Source organism: Zingiber officinale, chromosome 3A (genome assembly GCF_018446385.1).
Source record: "Zingiber officinale cultivar Zhangliang chromosome 3A, Zo_v1.1, whole genome shotgun sequence".
In the NCBI taxonomy this organism is placed as follows: Eukaryota; Viridiplantae; Streptophyta; class Magnoliopsida; order Zingiberales; family Zingiberaceae; genus Zingiber; species Zingiber officinale.
The window spans coordinates 43,304,301-43,324,933 of record NC_055990.1 but is presented as its reverse complement, the minus strand read 5'-3'; the positions used below and the strand labels follow the sequence as shown (position 1 = coordinate 43,324,933).

Genomic DNA, 20,633 nt, shown 5'->3' with positions numbered 1-20,633 from the left:
ATCTCAAACCCAATCTATCACTTTTGGGTCATAGGCAACCCATAACATTATCAAGTCCTTGAGATCCAACAATGAATCTACATAGGACTTTCTTCATTTCTTCAAGTCTTGCCTTCAAGACTTGATTTTCCAATTCTAGGGTTCTAACCCTATAATCAACATGTCCATTATGGGCATTCCTAGACCTACCCTTCCTAGGCATGTGTCTCCCCTTCTTGGGATTAATGCCTAGGTTTTCAACCACCTTCTTCTCCTTAGGCAAGATAGGTTGTTTCCTTTTAGGTCTATCATTTGAAAATGATTTCCTAGGGTTATCACCGACATTAACCCTATTCCTATCATTGTACCTAAATCCATGATTATGCTTGGGTAAATAATCTACATTATTTCTAACAAACATATAAGAATTAGAGCTTGGATTAAACTTTAAAATAGGGATTACCTTCCCTTTTACCTTTGAAGCTCCTCCTTGACTTGAGTTCCTCTTCTTTTCCCATTTCTTCAAGTGCGTCAATTTCTTGAGCTATCTTCTCCTTGGACATTTTGTGTGGTAGTGTCCCCACTCACCACACGTGAAACACCTAATGTGCTTCTTCTCCTTCCTACAACTCACATTAGTTAAATCAACCTTGTTGAGTTTAGGTTTTACCTCCCTTACCTTTTAAAGCATTGGACACCTACTCTTATAGTGCCCCATCTTACCACACTCAAAGCATTTGATGTGGTCCTTTGTGCTCTTCTTGGTAGTTGAGGTGGAGATTTGAGCTTCCAAGATCTCCTCTTCCTTGGATTGCTCTTCTTCCTCTTCACTTGAAGATGTAGATGGTTCCACTTCGTCCTCCCTTGAAGATGTGGATGATACCTCCTCATCCTCCTTCTCCTCCTTAGATGTTGAACCCGTGTCAACATTCGATTGGTCCTTCTCTTCTTGGATCAATGAGCCTTTCTCCTTGGGCTCCTCCTTTTCTTGGATTTGTGTAGGACACTCATGAAGTGCAATTACCTTTTTCCAAAGGTCGCTTGCATTCTCGTATTCACCTACATTCAATACCGCATTAGGAGGTAATAAATTAATTAAAATTCTAGTTACCTCCTTGTCCATCTCCGATTGCTCCCTTTGCTCCTCGGTCCAATATCGAGGTCGGAGACGCTTTCCCTTTTTATCCGTTGGAGCTTTAAACGATTCTTCCAACACAATCCATTGGTTCCAATTCATTTGGAACCACATCTCCATACGCTTCCTCCAATAGTCGAAGTCCTCGCGCTCGTATGGAGGTGGGATTCGGATGTCCCATCCTAGCGGACCTTCCGACTCCATCTTCTTCCTCTAGTACTTGCTCACATGGTAATTAGTCCAACAATAGCTAACCTAGCTCTGATACCACTTGTTGGGTCCTTGACGTTTGCTAGAGGGGGGTGAATAGCGTCTCACTCAAATCGTCGCTTCCTACACTTGTTAGTGCACAGCGAAAATACAAAACAAATCTAACAAATAGAAAGTTAAACCTAGAGGCAATAACCAAGAAAATCAAACCTCTAACACATTTATGTAACGTAGTTCGAATATCACTTACTCCTACTCCATGATTGTCCGTAAGGTGGACGATCCCGATCTGTCGGTGGATGACTCCCCGGAAAACCTCCGCTAGCTCGAGTAGCTCCTTGTGAGTGGAGAAACCTCGTCACAAACTTGCACAAGCTCTTGATCACTCAAGAAGACCTTGAAGACTCTAATAGGGGTTAACCACCTCTATTTTCGTCAACCTTAACCAAGCTTCCAATGCTTGGTTATATAGGCCACGAGTTGGAAAACTCCGCCTACCAATCGACTGTCAAAACCATCAGTCGACTGTCCTCTGTGGAGATTCGACCGTTATAACCCAATGGCTCGATACCAGTCGACTGATACTTCCATTAGTCGATTGCTCCATACTAATCGAACAAACAGAAGCATTCTGTTCGCTCCCAGTCGACTGCACCAGTCTACTGATGAAAATATCAATTGACGACTACAGTACTGCTATAGTACTGTTGCAGTAACACTACAGTGCTATTGCAGTAACGCTACAATACTACTACAGTACCACTACAGTAAAACCCTAATCCTAGGATTTAACCCCCGAGTACATTTACTCAGCACTCGTCCTCGTCCGACCAACCTAGACCTAGCCTTCTAGCCTCCTCCATCAGCCTTGCATCCCTCGGATGTCTCCCCATCCTTCACGTCTTACCTTCTGGAGCTTCCATCGGTTTTGTCATTATTGTCGGATCTTCCTTTGCCAAGAGGTTGTGCCTCCAGGACTTCATCCATTGCTAAGTCACACTTGGACTTACGTTGCCAAGACTATATGCTTGGACTTACACTGCCAAGACTCATCCTTGGACTTTCCTCCTTTGCCAAGATCACCGTTGGACTTTCCTTGTTGTACCTGTATCCTGCACACTCACAATGTATATCAAATACAACAATAAACTTAACTTAAACCTTTGTCCAAACATCAAAACCTAAGGTACCCAGATTGCTCAAACAGATCTTCCTTTTGCTTTTTCTTTCTCTTCTTGATCCTTCTCCTTCACTCATGACTTGTACCTTTCAAAGGGGAAACTTGTTCTCTTGGAGTTGTCTTGAAGAGCTCAGCGTGAATACGAATAGAGACAAGATTCGATAACATTGCAAAAGGTTGATGCCCTTCTCATTACAGATCATCCGTAACGTATACCTAGAATAATTATTATTCGATTTTGTTTTATTTTATGATCTTATCTGTGCAATTATATCTTACATGCGTGTGGTATGTATAATATAATAAATTAGTTTATTTATTGTTAAGTCTTTCTCTGTACATGTTTACGAAATATGTTTTTAGCACACACCACATTAGACATATCCTGGCATAAATGACATCGATTTGACATGGGACAAAGTCCTATGCGCTCATGCTGGTGTCCTGAATGTATCCATACCCTCAAACAACGTTGTGATACACCATATCGAGATCCGTAATTTTTTGAACAATAATTTACATGACATAAAAATTTTGTGCAATAGTTTACACAATCTAATACAAAAATAATTTAGAAGAATACAACATAACAATTTACAATAACACAACATAACAATTTTACATAATCCAATAATAATCCATTAATTGTTTGAATGATGAATGTCTATCATCCATTTTTCAAACATTACATCTAAATCATTCTAATTGCACGTACCAATACACACAATTTATATATCTGCATTAAAAAAACATATGAATATATAAACATAACATAGATAACATTACATTGAGTTATTTAAATGTAAATCAACCTTTTTAAAATTAACGTTATGTTAATCAAAATACACATGTGAATATATTTAAAAAAATACACTTATATGTTCATTCATCACAATGATAGGTTTATGTGCCAAATACATACAAAAGTTGAGCACCATCACAAAAGAACACTAATATAAGAATACCAATACATGTATCAGCTTGCTAGAGATATTCTATATGATCTTTTATTATGACATAATGGTTTGCACCTACTACACTTATTTTTAACCTTTCTCGTGTGCTTGGACGAGATCCTCGCCTTCTTCCTTCTCTCAGGTTGCACAAGACTACTAGGTGCTAAAATAATACATTTTTATCCACCTATTAGTCAATATTGTTTACTTCTATATGAATAAATACAATCCATGTAAGTACTTTTAATTTATAATTTTCAAATCAGAAATAATACTCGCAAGACTTATATATTCCAGTATAAACACATTGTCATAGTTTGTGACATTTACAAAACTTCATGTCAACTATATAGGATGATTATGAAGTTTGTACCTCCATTTCTATTTTGCAATGTGGATAAACCATATAGTACCTAATTTTTATCTCCTAGTGTCAATCTCTTTCATATCTAATGGCGTCAATACTCTTGCAGAATAGACACTGATCCCTACAATTATAAAACCATTGAGTAATCTTCCTCCTTGTGCTATTTATTAGTAGGATTGTAAACAAGCCATGCCAAGCCAAGCTTTAGGTATTCAGGCTTATTTGATAAGGTAACCGAGTCATATCAAGTTGAGCTTAAAATGAACCAAGCCTTTGAAATAATTATTTAAGCTTGACTTGGTTTATTTTTGATGAGCTTGATCTTGGCTTGAGCTTGACTTAAGCTTGGTTCATTTAAATTTTATCAAGATTTTAATTCAAACTTGGCTTGGTGTTGATTCGTTTAGATATTATTGAGCTCTCAATTCACACTTGTTTGATTGTTTGAAACTTTTGCTTATTTGATTGGTTATTAAACTTGATAATTCAAACTTTATTTGTTTATTTTAAAAGTTTTATTATTTATTTATCATATTGATAAGAGTTTTATTAATGAATATAGTTCACGAATATTATTTGCGAACATTGTTAACGAACCTTAACGAGTTGAATACATATGTGTTTAAGCTTGTTTGTTTAGTTTAACAAGTTGTTCAAGCTTTTTTTATTTAATCTATCTTGTGTATAATGAACGAACATAAACAAGCTTTTACCAAGCCAAATATAATCTTGTTCGTGAATGTTCGATTCATTTACAACCCTATTTATTAGTACTATAATTGAAGTTCTCGAGTCTTGAATAATGCATTTATGCTTTCAGAACAATTCATTATCAACATTGAGTACCTTTCACTAGGAAAATATGCATTTGCTTATTTTGTAGGTTCTATATTTTGAAGTCATTTATAAGCATATATATGTGTCTCTAACATAGTCTGCATGATTCAATCAAATTATGGAATTATATTTGCCCTAGCTGTAATCCAAAACAATTCTAATGTAGGCCTATCATGAGTATCTATAACTATATTACAAAACAAGTGATGACAACATAATCCATGGTAAGTAGTAAGTAGTAGGGTAAACTTTACTCATTACAGATAATATTCCACGATATCTATCAAATATAATTGTTATATTTAATGGATCAATTGCAAGAAATAACTTTAGATGATTTAAAAACCACTCTCATGCAGAGCCACACTCAATCTCAACAATTGCAAAGACAATTGGAAGAAGATTTCCATTACCATCTACTATTGTGATCATCAATAATACACTAGGATACTTGCCCCTCTAATGTGTTGCATCAATTCTAATTAATTTATGAAAATATGTTCAAAAAATTCTTCCATATTTACTAAAAGTCCAAAAATAATGTTGGAATTTATCACAATTTCTTTTCAATAACATGGATATATATCAGGGTCTCTATATTTTAGCTCACGAAATAGTCTAAGGAGATCACCATAATCCTTATTGAAATCATCTACCACCTTATTTATAGCTTTCACACGTGTATAATATGTCTTTTGATATCTGATATATTCACTTCAATTTAGGGGTGTAAATGAGTCAAGTTGCTCATGAGCGGCTTGGTCAAAACTCGATTCGAGCTCAAAGTTGACAGAACTTGCCTAATTATTACTGGATCGGTGGCTTATATATATATATATATTTATTAAAAATAAAACAATTCGAGCCCAAGCTCGAGCCCATAATATATCGTGCTCAAATCTATAGGCTTGAGCGAGCTCGAGCTTGAGTCGAGCCATTATAAATTGAGTCGAGCTGATCTCGAGCTTAGGCTCGCTCGAGCTCTACTCGACTTGGCTTGTTTACAACCCTATTCAAATCGTGATTTCATCTCATTCTGAATGTTTATCGGTCTATAATCTTCTAATGCCACAAAATGACTTTCAATATGAAAAACTATAAATGAAGATGTGCATGTAGAATGATCAGTTGTTGTCGTACTAAGACCGCATTGATGATGTAATAAATATTTTGCAACCATGAACTCAATATCTTCCCTTGTAATTATTGTCCATGTGCAATTTTCTTCATCACGAATTGCTTTAAATCTATTCTTCCTGGTGTCCTTTATTTTATATGTGAAGTGTTTATTCATAGCATATTTAGCAAGTGCATCTTTAAAATATTTTTGCGTTGCGTAAACCTACAATAAGAATTGATATATGTTTATGTTAGTACTACTAAAATTGAGTTGAGTTAACAATATGAAAGTTAAAAAATATATTATCTGACTAATACAAAATACCTCAATGGGGTCATCTACGTCTTCCATTAGCAATGGAACAAGTCTTGTATTCATTTTATATGTATCTTCAGCTAACGAAAATTGCTTTTCAAAGTCACTATATTCATTAGTGTTGATTGGCTCATCTAATGAATAGTGCATATTGTTTGCTAAGAATTCATCGTCCGAAACATCCATTTCCATTCTATTGTTGTTATATTCTTATTCAGTCCACATTTCCTCAAAATGTTCTTCGAATCCTGTACTCATATTTACTGAGTCATTCTCAAAACTAGGAGCTTGCTCATTGAAATTGAAACTATAATTAATAGTCTCTCCAGTATTGACCACAACACGAGAGGAAGTTGAAGGTGTCATATTATCAGTACTTATATTATATTTGGGGTAATATATTTGTTTCAATTCTCTATTTATAAATATATAGATTGCATCATAACTGTGAGCATATAATAACAACAACAACAAAGTCTTATCCCACTAGGTGGGATCGACTGTATGGATTCTTTTACGCCATTGAACACTATTTCTTAATATACCATCATGTATACTTAAATAAATTTTATCTTATTTTATTATTGCTAACCTAGTCTTTTTTTTATCTTCCTCTTCCTCATTTGATATGTGTGTTTGTCTTAGTTTTACATCACATAACTGGAGTTTTTATAGGTCATATAAGTACATGCTTTTACCATCTTAAACATGTCTTTTGGAGTTTTCCTACAATAGATACAACTCCGACTTTCTCTCTAATATTCTTATTTCTTATTTTGTCCATCGTCATGTCTATACATTCACCTCAACATCCTCATCTCTACCATTCTCATTTTCTGCTCATGTGCTCGAGTCATAACTATGAGCATCTCATTAGAAATTAATCATATTGAGAACAAAAATTCTATTAAAATTGTGAATATTTAAAAAAAACACAACTGTAACGACCCGCCTTCTACTAACTAACTAAGCTGTAAAGCCGATCGTCACAATATGCTGTGCTAACTATTCCATGATCATCATTAAATCTAAGTGCGGAAGCTGTACTAATTAAAATTTTGCTAAACTATTATCATTTCTTGGTTCTACATGTGCTAAGGGGTGTAATCTAAGCTATTCATGACATATATTACATCCCCCAATGGTCAAGGAACTTAACTAAGGGTTTCTAGCTAATATCAGGCCTCCCAATCGATCCACAGATCGATTGGAATGGTCGAATCGATCCGGTGATCGATTCAGCAGGCTACTGTATCCGGGACTTGGGTTGGATCGATCCAGTGATCGATCCAGCACGCTACTGTGCTCGGGCAATATCCTGGATCGATCGGCTGATTGATCCAGGCTAACCAATCGATCCAGTGATCGATCCCGGAGCTCTCTGTTCGCGATGAAACTAGGCTGGATCGATCGGCTGATCGATCCAGACGCAGTCTGTTCGCGGAACAAGCTGTCAATCGATCCATTGATCGATTGAGGACCCCCAATCAATCCACCGATCGATTGGGGTTTCTGATTTTGCAGTTAAGCTCTGATTTCAGCACTTGTTCGTGCCAAAATTACTTATATCAATTCTAAACTAAATGCAGAACATTCTAACATTACACAAATAGTATTTTAAGCATGATAGGGTGCATGATTAACTAATTCATAGCAATTAACATACTAAGGTGCAAAATAATAAAATGCTAAAAGGTTTTAGTGCTTAAAACAAGCTTGCTGAAATTTCCTAAGATCTTTATTCCAAGTTCCATCCACACACATCTTCATCGCATTGCCCTCCAGCCTCCGCTAGTCCATCTTTCCTTTACCTTTATCTGCAGTATAAGGAAAAGTATCTGTAAGCTTTCGCTTAGTAAGAAACCATCTACCTCACTAAAACATGCACACGATGCAATTCATGATTTTAAAACATGCTATTTGAAATACATACTGAATATGGTAAGCATGGCATGGCATACAACACATAGAAAACTAACCGATCATGGCAATTAAAAGCTAATCATAACTATCATGTTGTATCAACAGAAAACTAAGCTGATAGAAAAACTGAACTGAGCCAATTCCAGTTAATGATAGAGCTGTACTGAATTCACCTAGCTATTTTGGTGAGAGTCTGAAAACTATATATATATAAAATAGGTGAAAATACTAATCATGCTGCTGATGAGCCCGGCATCTGTACGTGCTATGCGCACATTCCTAACTAGACCCGGGTTTGCAAGTCCCGAATTTAGTAGGGTTACTAGGTTATCTGAACCTAGGGACGACTGTGGGAGTCCAACCCAATGGATATCTAATCCAGTACAGTGCCACTGAGAAAGTAAAATACTGAACATAAGCTAATAAATTCTTGTCTTGCTTTCACTAGGTTGTCTAAACCCAGAACTAGGTTATCTAAACCTAGAGGCGACTGTGGGAGCCCACCCCTTTGGACATCTAGTCCTGTAAAAGCTGAAGCAAGACTAAATAAGCTATAAAAATGCTTCTATTGCATTTATCTAAGCTACTAAAATGCCTAAGTTGCATTTTACTGTGCTAAACAATTTAATCGAACACTTGGTATGCGCTAATTCACATCCTTTGTGTCGAAGGTCTGCATACTACTAAACTAAAACATGGAATTCACACGAAAGCTACTTATACTGCAGGTGAGGGGTTTCTTACCTCCTGCTTGAAGTTTCTTACGATTATAATCGTTAGATTTCTGGAGAAGACGATCCTTTCGACGATCTTCTTGCGTCTATGCGTTCCTCTCGTGGAGGGGAGCGTCCTCGTATCCAAGATGTCGCTGGAAAGTCCTCCTATGGCCCTAGGGACGAAATCCCTAGGTGTGCTTGTGGTTGGCGCCGAGAGAAGAAGAGGAGAGGGAGGGGCGGCGTGAGGTTAGGGTGAGGAGGAGAAGAGTCACGTAAAAAGAAAATAACTCTTCACTTAATTTCTCCCTATTTATATTAAGTGGTAATCTCAGCCCAACTTGAATATAAATTTAATTGTTTCCCTTTCCTTTCAGCACAACCCTGCTGGGTTCACTTGGTTACTATGGTTCACCATAAGTCATAGGACCCAATAGGTCTCGGGTTCAATTCCTGCGTAAACTATTTTCGTTTTCTATTTATTTTTGTTACTTCCGTTATTCTAAAAATTCCATAAAAATATTCTAAAATTCCAGAAAAATCATAGAATATTTATAAAATAGTTTTGAGAATTTTTCGGGCGTTACAATCCCCCATACCTTATAAAAAGTTCATCCTCGAACTTAGAATAACTCTGGGTACTTCTGTCTCATACTAGCTTCTGTCTCCCAAGTTGCCTCTTCTGCTGTGTGATTTTGCCAAATGACCTTTACTAATGGTACTTCCTTATTCCGTAATTTCTTAACTGCTCGATCTACTATCTGAGTAGGCCGACTGTCATAGTTGAGGTCTTCGCGGACTTGTACCAGCTGGGGCTCAATCACCTGGGTGGCATCTGGGATATGCTTCTTCAGCATAGAGACATGAAATACATTATGGACAGCTGACATTTCCTGAGGTAGCTCTAGCTCATATGCCACTCTGCCCACTCTTCTAGTGATAAGGTATGGTCCCACATATCTGGGACTTAGCTTGCCCTTCTTCCCAAAACGCATTACTCTCTTCATGGGAGCTATTCTGAGGAACACTGAATCCCCAACTGAAAACTCTAAGGGTCTGCGCCGTGTATCAGCATAGTCTCTATCCTCTGGCGAATCTGCTGTATAGCTGCTGTGGTATCTGCCACTAGATCTGTCTAAAGTTCTAGTTCCTTCTGTTCACCACTCTCATACCAGCAGATTGTAGATCTACACCTCCGCCCATAGAGATTCTCGTAAGGTGCCATACCGATAGTGGCCTGATAGCTGTTGTTGTATGCAAATTCTGCTAGACTCAGATATTTACACCAACTTCCTTTGAAATCTAGGGCACATGCTCGGAGCATGTCTTCAAGTACCTGATTTACCCGCTCCGCCTGTCCATCTGTCTTAGGATGAAAAGTTGTGCTGAACTTTAACTTCGTGCCTAAAGCTGACTGTACACACTCCCAGAAGTGTGATGTGAACCTATTGTCTCTGTCTGATATAATGGTTCGTGGGACTCCATGTAGTCTAACGATCTCCTTGAGATACAACTGTGCTAGCTGTTCCATGGAGTAGGATATCCTGATAGCTAAGAAGTGGGCTGATTTAGTCAATCTGTCAACTATTACCCAGATGGTATTGAAACCATTTGTGGTTCTGGGTAGTCCCACTATGAAATCCATAGAAATGTCTTCCCACTTCCATTCGGGTATCTGAATGGGCTGCAAAACTCTTCCTGGTCTCTGATGTTCTGCCTTGACTCTCTGGCAAGTCAGACAGGTGCTAACGTATCTAGCGATGTCTCTTTTCATCCCAGGCCACCAAAAACGCTTCTTCAAGTCCTGGTACATTTTGGTGGAGCCTGGATGCATCGCATAGGGAGTCTTGTGAGCCTCATCTAAAATCTTCCTTCTGAGTTCTTCCTGATCTGGAACACATAATCTGTCACCGAAGTACAACACCCCGCTAGCGGACACTCTGAATTCTCCACTTTCTGATTTTGCTAATTCTTGCTTGATTTTCTGAATTTCAGGATCCTGCTCCTGACCTGTCTGGATGTCACCAAGCAAGGTAGACTCTAATGTCATAGTAGAGAGTTGTCCAACTATGAGTTCGAGACCAAAATCTGTGATCTCTTTCTGTAGGGGCGGTGACATGGCTGCTAGAGATAATAAGGCAGCACTGGACTTTCTGCTAAGTGCGTCTGCTACCCTATTTGCTTTTCCTGGGTGGTAGAGGATGTCTATGTCGTAGTCTTTGACCAGCTCTAGCCATCTGCGTTGTCGCATATTCAGATCCTTCTGAGTGAAGAAGTACTTTAGACTCTGATGATCTGTATACACTCTGCACTGAGCTCCATACAAGTAATGTCTCCAAATCTTGAGAGCGAACACCACCGCTGCAAGCTCCAGGTCATGAGTAGGGTAATTCCTCTCATAATCCTTGAGTTGTCTGGAGGCATAGGCGATCACCTTTCCATTTTGCATCAGCACTGCTCCTAGTCCCAACTTAGAGGCATCACTATATATATCAAAGCTGTCTGTGTTCTCTGGTAGAGTCAGAATAGGTGCACTGGTCAATCTCCTTTTCAGCTCGCTGAAACTGTTCTTACAGTCCTCTGTCCACTGAAATTTTCTGTTCTTTCTGGTAAGAGCTGTCAGTGGGGAGGCTATCCTGGAGAAGTCCTCTACGAATTTCCGGTAATAACCTGCTAATCCCAGAAAACTTCTGATCTCGCTAGCGTTCTTGGGTCTTTTCCAGTTATTCACAGCTTCTATCTTACTGGGGTCTACCATGATACCATCCTTTGAGATGATGTGACCCAGGAAGGACACCTGATCTAACCAAAATTCATATTTTGTGAACTTGGCGTACAACTGATTCTGCTGAAGGGTCTGCAACACTATTTCCAGGTGCTCTGCGTGTTCTTCCTGAGTTCCTGAATAGATAAGAATGTCATCGATGAACACGATAACGAACTTATCTAAGTATTATCTGAATACCCTGTTCATGAGGTCCATGAAAGTAGCTGGAGCATTTGTCACGCCGAAGGGCATGACTACGAACTCGTAATGTCCGTATCTGGTCCTGAATGCTGTCTTGGGTATATCCCCTTCCTTAACTTTCACTTGATGATAACCTGATCTGAGGTCTATCTTAGAGAACACTGCTGCTCCCTTTAGCTGATCGAACAGGTCATCTATTCTGGGGAGGGGATACCTATTCTTGATAGTGACTTGGTTTAGCGCTCGGTAGTCTATACACAGGCGCATGCTCCCGTCCTTCTTCTTCACGAACAATACAAGCGCTCCCCATGGTGAGTGACTAGGGCGTATGAAGCCTTTGTCAAGCAGCTCCTGTAATTGCTCATGAAGTTCTTTCATTCTGCTGGAGCCATGCGGTAAGGCGCTTTGGAAATAGGATTTGTACCGGGAATGAGTTCTATCTCGAATTCAATCTCCCTGTCTGGTGCTAAGCCTGGTAACTCTTCAGGGAAGACTGCTGGGTAGTCACATACGACTCAGACCTCTGCTAGCTGTTGGTCCTTGTCCTAACTGGTACTGACTATATGCGCTAAAAATCTCGTACATCCTGAATCCATTAATCTCTGTGCCTGCATAGCTGAGAGAAATTTTTTGGCCTTTCTCTTGGGTTCTCCGATGAACTCGAACTATGCTTCTGCTTCAGGTTGGAATACGACTTTCTGTTTACGGCACTCGATGGAGACACCGTATCTGATCAAGAAGTCCATTCCAAATATGACATCGTAGTCAGTCATATTTAGCACTATCAGATCACAAAAGAGTTCTCTGTCTGCTATAATGACTGGCACTGCTCTGAGCCAGTGCGTGGATGCCATAATTTCTCCTGAAGGTAGCGTTGTCAGAAACTGACTACTGAGTACCTCTGGAGGTATTGCTAACTTCTCAGCAAATGCCCTGGATATATATGAATAGGTCGCCCCAATATCGAATAAGATAGTTGTACTTTGCTGTAAAATACTAATCTGACCTGAAACAACTGTCGAGGCATTTGCTATGTCCTCTCTGGTGAGTGAGTAAATCCGTGCATTTGTCATAGCTGGAGGGGCTTCTAGTCTGCCCTGGCTGATGTGGGGACCATCTAAAGTGGCCTGCATCTGATGCAACTGTGCTGGCTTGACTTCGTATTGGATCGGCTGTGGTGGAGGAAAGCTGGCCTTGTTCGGACACTACTTGGCCATGTGCCCTTCTTGTCCACACTCAAAGCATCCTCGTGTGCCCTTACGACAAACTCTAGGGTGGAATTTCCCACAAGTAGCACACTTTGGATAACTGGGTTGTTTGCTAGCTGGCCCTCCTTTTGGGTAACTCCCTGGTTTACGCTTGTTGCCGGAGTTCCCTTTCCAGTTGGAGCTGTGGCCCTGTTGTTTCTGAGTGCCTGAGCCTCCTTGCCCTTTCGACTCTGAGAGAACTTGTTTCTGCTGCTTGATGCTGTTCTGATAATGCTCAGTGATTAGGGTACTACTCACTAGTTCTTCTGTGGTTTGTGGCCTATGAACGCCATTGGCTACATTCAGGGTTATGTCCGGCCTCAGCATCTTAAGCATCAGTCGGACTCTTTCCTTTTCAGTGCTGACTAACTCGGAACACAGACGAGCCAGCCAGTTGAATTTCTTCACGGCCTCCTCAACTAAAAGGCTGCCCTGGCGAAACTCCGTGAACTCATCGTAGTGGCGGTTCGTGACCCGCATGTGAAAGAACTCCTCAAAGAATTCTTTCTCGAAGTCTGCTCATGTCATCTAGTTTACTGGGCGCTTCGCTCTAATTCTCTCCCACCACATGCGTGCATCTCCTGTCAGACAGAAGGAGGCGCACTTCACCTTCTCATGTTCTGGCCAGTCCAGAAGCTCCATCGTACTCTCCAGTGTTTTGAACCAGGCTTGAGCATCCCATGGTTCACTGATGCCTGAGAAGTTCTCGGGCTTGACTCTCTGTCACTGGATCAGATAGGCTTCTCTTTTTGCCTCTGCTGCTGGGGCTACTGGTGCTGTAGGCTGGACTGGGGGAACCTCTAAGACTACTGACGTTGCTAAGTATTCTGCTGATTAGCCTTTAAGGTGGCTATCTCCTGTTGCTGTTCAGCTAGCTGCTACTGTAACTGAGCCACTAATGTTGTAAGGTCTGGGGGAGGCACTGAACTGCCTGCCTCATGCTGGGGCTCAGTAGCTGGTGCCCTTCTAGCTGGGCGTCCTCGTGCCATTTCTAAAGACATGGAGGACATACATGACTAACACAATCATAAGGGAGTAACTATTGTTATCATGTTAACTACTATCATAAACAAGCATGCTTTAGTTATATTTAACATGAAAACAAGAAACATAAAGAGAGTGAGATATGTTCTTACTTGGAAGCTGCAAGTTCAATGCTGATGTGTGTATAGGAAGTATGGGAACTGCTCTGATATCACTCTGTAACGACCCGCCTTCTACTAACTAACTAAGCTGTAAGGCCGATCGTCACAATATGTTGTGCTAACTATTCCATGACCATCATTAAATCTAAGTGCGGAAGCTGTACTAATTAAAATTTTGCTAAACTATTATCATTTCTTGGTTCTACATGTGCTAAGGGGTGTAATCTAAGCTATTCATGATATATATTACATCCCCCAATGGTCAAGGAACTTAACTAAGGGTTTCTAGCTAATATCAGGCCTCCCAATCGATCCACAGATCGATTGGAATGGTCGAATCGATCCGGTGATCGATTCAGCAGGCTACTGTATCCGGGACTTGGGTTGGATCGATCCAGTGATCGATCCAGCACGCTACTGTGCTCGGGCAATATCCTGGATCGATCGGCTGATCGATCCAGGCTAACCAATCGATCCAGTGATCGATCTCGGAGCTCTCTGTTCGCGATGAAACTAGGCTGGATCGATCGGCTGATCGATCCAGACGCAGTCTGTTCGCGGAACAAGCTGTCAATCGATCCATTGATCGATTGAGGACCCCCAATCGATCCACCGATCGATTGGGGTTTCTGATTTTGCATCTAAGCTCTGATTTCAGCACTTGTTCGTGCCAAAATTACTTATATCAATTCTAAACTAAATGCAGAACATTCTAACATTACACAAATAGTATTTTAAGCATGATAGGGTGCATGATTAACTAATTCATAGCAATTAACATACTAAGGTGCAAAATAATAAAATGCTAAAAGGTTTTAGTGCTTAAAACAAGCTTGCTGAAATTTCCTAAGATCTTTATTCCAAGTTCCATCCACACACATCTTCATCGCATTGCCCTCCAGCCTCCGCTAGTCCATCTTTCCTTTACCTTTATCTGCAGTATAAGGAAAAGTATCTGTAAGCTTTCGCTTAGTAAGAAACCATCTACCTCACTAAAACATGCACATGATGCAATTCATGATTTTAAAACATGCTATTTGAAATACATACTGAATATGCTAAGCATGGCATGGCATACAACACATAGAAAACTAACCGATCATGGCAATTAAAAGCTAATCATAACTATCATGTTGTATCAACAGAAAACTAAGCTGATAGAAAAACTAAACTGAGCTAATTCCAGTTAATGATAGAGCTGTACTGAATTCACCTAGCTATTTTGGTGAGAGTCTGAAAACTATATATATATAAAATAGGTGAAAATACTAATCATGCTGCTGATGGACCCGGCATCTGTATGTGCTATGCGCGCATTCCTAACTAGACCCGGGTTTGCAAGTCCCGAATTTAGTAGGGTTACTAGGTTATCTGAACCTAGGGATGACTGTGGGAGCCCAACCCAATGGATATCTAATCCAGTACAGTGCCACTGAGAAAGTAAAATACTGAACATAAGCTAATAAATTCTTGTCTTGCTTTCACTAGGTTGTCTAAACCCAGAACTAGGTTATCTAAACCTAGAGGCGACTGTGGGAGCCCACCCCTTTGGACATCTAGTCCTGTAAAAGCTGAAGCAAGACTAAATAAGCTATAAAAATGCTTCTATTGCATTTATCTAAGCTACTAAAATGCCTAAGTTACATTTTACTGTGCTAAACAATTTAATCGAACACTTGGTATGCGTTAATTCACATCCTTTGTGTCGAAGGTCTGCATACTACTAAACTAAAACATGGAATTCACACGAAAGCTACTTATACTGCAGGTGAGGGGTTTCTTACCTCCTGCTCGAAGTTTCTTACGATTCTAATCGCTAGATTTCTGGAGAAGACGATCCTTTCGACGATCTTCTTGCGTCTATGCGTTCTTCTCGCGGAGGGGAGCGTCCTCGTATCCAAGATGTCGCTAGAAAGTCCTCCTATGGCCCTAGGGACGAAATCCCTAGGTGTGCTTGTGGTTGGCGCCGAGAGAAGAAGAGGAGAGGGAGGGGCGGCGTGAGGTTAGGGTGAGGAGGAGAAGAGTCACGTAAAAAGAAAATAACTCTTCACTTAATTCCTCCCTATTTATATTAAGTGGTAATCTCGGCCCAACTTGAATATAAATTTAATTGTTTCCCTTTCCTTTCAGCACGGCCCTGCTGGGTTCACTTGGTTACCATGGTTCACCATAAGTCATAGGACCCAATAAGTCTCGGGGTTCAATTTCCGCGTAAAAATATTTCTAAAATAATTTTGAGAATTTTTCGGGCGTTACAACAACAGCCAAGTAGAGGAAATATATTGCTAAAATTATACTATAAACCTTTTAGGATTTATCCTTTATAAACAATTATCTTTTAGATAAAAACAAAATTAAGATTTTGATTTAAAGAGTTAAATAAAGACATCTAAAAACTTCCTACAAATTGATAAATCTATAAAAAGGAAAAAAGACAACTAAAAATTGGCAGAAGAAAACTACATTCTCGATTAATCATAGTGAAAATCTTTATTCTTGGTAGAATTTTAGATGCTGCCGGTGCTTTGGAGTTTTTTAGAATGCTTGCAATTGCCAAAAAAATATCGGGTGTTTTGGAGCTACCGAAATAGTGATGTACATCAAACCAAATCGTAAAACTTCAATTTTAAGGATGTTTTGCCCTACAGAAAAATTTGAGTACTGACCTCAAAAAAGAACAGACCTGAGTTTCACCCGATTGTTGCAACCAAAGTTGGCCAAGAGGAAGGTTGTGTTTCACTTGTTAGGATTCGGTGGTCGGGAGGGGAGGATCGTTTGACTTCGTTGAGTTGATGTGTAGTGCTACAGGCTGTTGAAAACACGTCGGTATTGAAAATGACATGGTATTTAGTTTTTCTTGTTCGCCATTTTGATGAAGAAGTTGTATCTTTGCTGGCCGTGAGTGTTGGTTGAGACACATGTAACGGAGGAAAATCAAATATGTTTTAGATTTCTCTTTTAGTTCGGATACACATGATAGCCACGAGAGAAAAGGTCGAAGGTAAAATTGATATTCCATACCTGATTTGGTAATTTCCAAAGTAATTGAATTGAGCACGATAACAAACTGTAAAATTACTAATCAAATTATAGAGAACCACACGTGTGTTTCTTTTCTCTAAAATAAAGAATTATTTAATGAAAATGTGCTGATAGAAAAAAGAAACACTTTGACGAATAAAAGAATTATCTCGGTGGGGTTGAAAACATACAAAATATCCTTCTTACATTGTTCCAAATTACATCGTGAATAACATAAAAACAAACAAACAAAATACTTCAGTAACATCTAAATTAACAAGTGCACAATTTATCAATAGTTCGTTGTGAATTAATCCGATATCAATAGTTGTTTTAAGTGAATTAGATTTGACAACCTTGGAGGCTACCTTGGAGAACCAACCCTCAATGCCCGTCGCACGACAATCAACATGCTAAGCAAAAGCGTCGAACTCAACCAAAATCTCAAAATCCTTGAATGTTATATGAACACAAAAGTATCTAATCCAACATGGTTCATGGTGCACTCCCATCCTAAACTATGTTATAATAATGCTTGAAATAACATGAACTCTTCTTTTCTTGTGCACTGGTCAGCAGATAATGACCGCTGAAGTATTTACAGTTGTACTTCCCATGATTCCAAACCTTTACCAGTAATCCCTGCAAGAACACACACCACCGGCAAACTCGTGGAATCGATTTATATCTCTCAGGATGATCTTTCGTCTGAAAATCTCTGAAACAAGCTTCATTACTGTGTGGCAATCCCCACAGGTTCTCAGATTCTTCTTAATTCGAATGGGGGCGTTCAGGGGTAAGCATATTAGCCCAAATGAAAGTGCTAGCCTCTCACTATGATACCACATATTCTGCTCTTTGTTCTGCTCCCCCACATTATTAACAGCAAATTGGGTATCAGGCACATACCCTTTGGCCTTCACCAGCTCCTTCAACCTCTCTAACATCTCGTATATCTGCTCTGTAGCCTGGTGTGATTGGTCATGCGCTGTGAAAACAAACGTCTTGTTTGATACATCTATCCAGCTGCATCCAGTCTCCTTCCTCACCCCATTGGATTGCATTAGTCTCCTGATATCTTTAGCTTCTTCCAACATTCCATTGGATGCATACATGTTCGAAAGCAATACATAGTTGCCAGAGTTATGAGGTTCAATCCTAAAGAGCTTTTGTGCCACTTTGCTACCGAGTTCCAAGTTCCTAAACTTCCTACAAGCTGCAAGCAAAGCACCCCACACAGATGAATCAGGCTGTATTGGCATTGCATCAATGAATTGTGTTGCTTCATCCAAACGGCCAGCTCGTCCAAGCAAGTCTACCATGCAAGCATAGTGCTCGCTTCCGGGTGCCATTTTATGGACCTGAGACATGGAGTAGAAGTACTTGAATCCCTGGTCGACAAGCCCATTGTGGCTGCAAGCTGAAAGAACACTAACGAATGTGATGTAGTCTGGCTCGATCCCCAAATCCATCATTTCATCAAATAGTTTGATCACTTTGTATCCATGCCCATATTGTTGGAAAGCTGTTATCATGGATGTCCAAGTGACCACATTTAACTGGTCCTTTGCCTCATCAAAGGTCCGATATGCATCTTCCAAGCTACCACATTTTGCATACATGGTGATTAAGGAACTCCCAACACATTGGTTTTGGGTGCACCCGGTTTTCACTATCAAGGAATGGACTGCAGCACCCTGACCCCATGAAGCTAGCATGGCCAAAGCTTGGAGTAAGGTAGAAAAGGAGGTTTCATCTGGGAAAACTCCCTCTTGCACCATATGTAGGAAACAACCACAAGCACCTTCGGGGCAATCACTTTCAATCCAACCCATCATCATAACATTCCAAGTCACAACATCTCTGTTGGAGCATCTGTCGAACACCTTCGCAGCTTCTTCCAAACACCCACATTTGCTGTACATGTCAATGAGCGAGTTCCTCACATAGGCCAAAGATGACTCCACCGTAAGCTTAACTGCCAGGCCATGCACCGCTCTCCCGAAGCCGATGCTGAACGCATTTGAGCACGCGTTCAGCACGCTGGAGAAGCTCACCTGATTTGGGGTCAAGGACCCATCATCGTTCAACAACGAGCGAAAAGCCTCCATCGCGTCGCAGTACAGCTTGTTGCGGACGAACCCCACAATCAACGCGTTCCAAGAGACGAGGTTCCTGACAGCCATTTCATCAAACACCTTTCGGAAATCCTCGACGCGGCCGCACTTCGCGTACATGTCGGTCAAGGCGCTGGCGACGTAGACGGCTGCCGCGGCGCCGTACCGGAGCGCGAGGGCGTGGACCTGGCGGCCGAAGCGGTCTGCGCCGGCGGCGGCGCAGGCGGGAAGGACGGCGGAGAAGGTGTGGGAGTTGGGGGCGGGGGCGACGGAGGCGTGGAGCTGGGCGAAGAGGGAGAGGGCGTCGAGGGGCCGGCGGGAGCGGGAGATGTGGGCGATGACGGACGTCCAGGCGACGACGCTGGAATGGCGGCGGACGTCGGCGAAGATGAGGAGGGCGCGGTGGAGCTGTCCGGAGTTGGCGTAAAGGTCGATGAGCTGGGCGTGGAGGAGTGGAGAGGGGAGGAGGTTGGACGTGAGGAGGAGGGAGTGGATCTGGTGGGCATGGTATGGATTCGAGGGTCGGGTGAGGTTGCAAGCGGCGAGGAGGTTAGTGAGATGGTCGATGGTGAGAAACGAGCCGTATGATCTGCTGCTGCAGCGGTGAATGCCAATGGACGTCGAGTATGCTCTCATAATGGTTCAACTTGCACTGGGCGTTAAGCACGAGACGGAGCCCTTTTAACTAGATGCAAAAACTAATGTAAAAGCACCAAATATCTGGAAAAAATAATAATAATTAAAAGCTAATGAAACACATACTCCCGTCAATCAATGTTGCATTTCAAAAATAAACATCACTGTGATATTACATTTCAAAAATTAATCTTACTTTTTGCATAAACCCTAAAATCAACTTGAAAATAAACATCACTTTATTTTTGCAGACAAAGAAGTGTGATTGAAAAAATTAACACCACAATAATTTAAAATTTAAAAAAAAATGCTTAGGAAAAGGCAAAACAAATCCACCTTTAAGATATTTAAAAATTAAATATGACTTTCAAAGATTCAGCAAATTTAAATGTGTCCAATTGCTGGCTAAAAAAAAGTCTTCTTGGGCTAGACCTATTCAGGGAAACAAAATTCACAAGCCAAAGCACAAATCGAGCACTACAATGACAAGCATTCTAGCAGAAGCTCCGATCAGCTTCTTGCAGACTTGAGCTCCTCCAATGTCGACGTTATGCGATCCTTCACGAGCTCTAACCTCTTCAGCTAAACCTCAAGTTCCAGAATATACTGTGTTCTCCATTTTTGATCGACAGGCATTCGAGGAGCCACCAAAGAACCACACCCATGGCTCAGCGGCAGAGAGTTCAGTAGTGTTCCCCTGCCGAGTCCTGAAGCAAATGGCTCCTCTACAGCAGAATTGATGAGCTCTATGAACAGTGGTGAGA

The 20,633-nt window shown here is 40.6% G+C and overlaps 1 protein-coding gene across 1 annotated transcript; it reads right to left on the bottom strand.

Annotated features, from left to right (window-relative positions):
- Window positions 1-17,291: 17,291 nt before the first annotated feature.
- LOC122051823 (putative pentatricopeptide repeat-containing protein At5g52630) lies at window positions 17,292-19,882 on the bottom strand. Its single transcript, XM_042613123.1, has one exon. It carries the CDS (start codon window positions 19,867-19,869, stop codon window positions 17,746-17,748), a length of 2,124 nt encoding a protein of 707 aa, XP_042469057.1. The 5' UTR covers window positions 19,870-19,882; the 3' UTR covers window positions 17,292-17,745.
- Window positions 19,883-20,633: the final 751 nt, after the last annotated feature.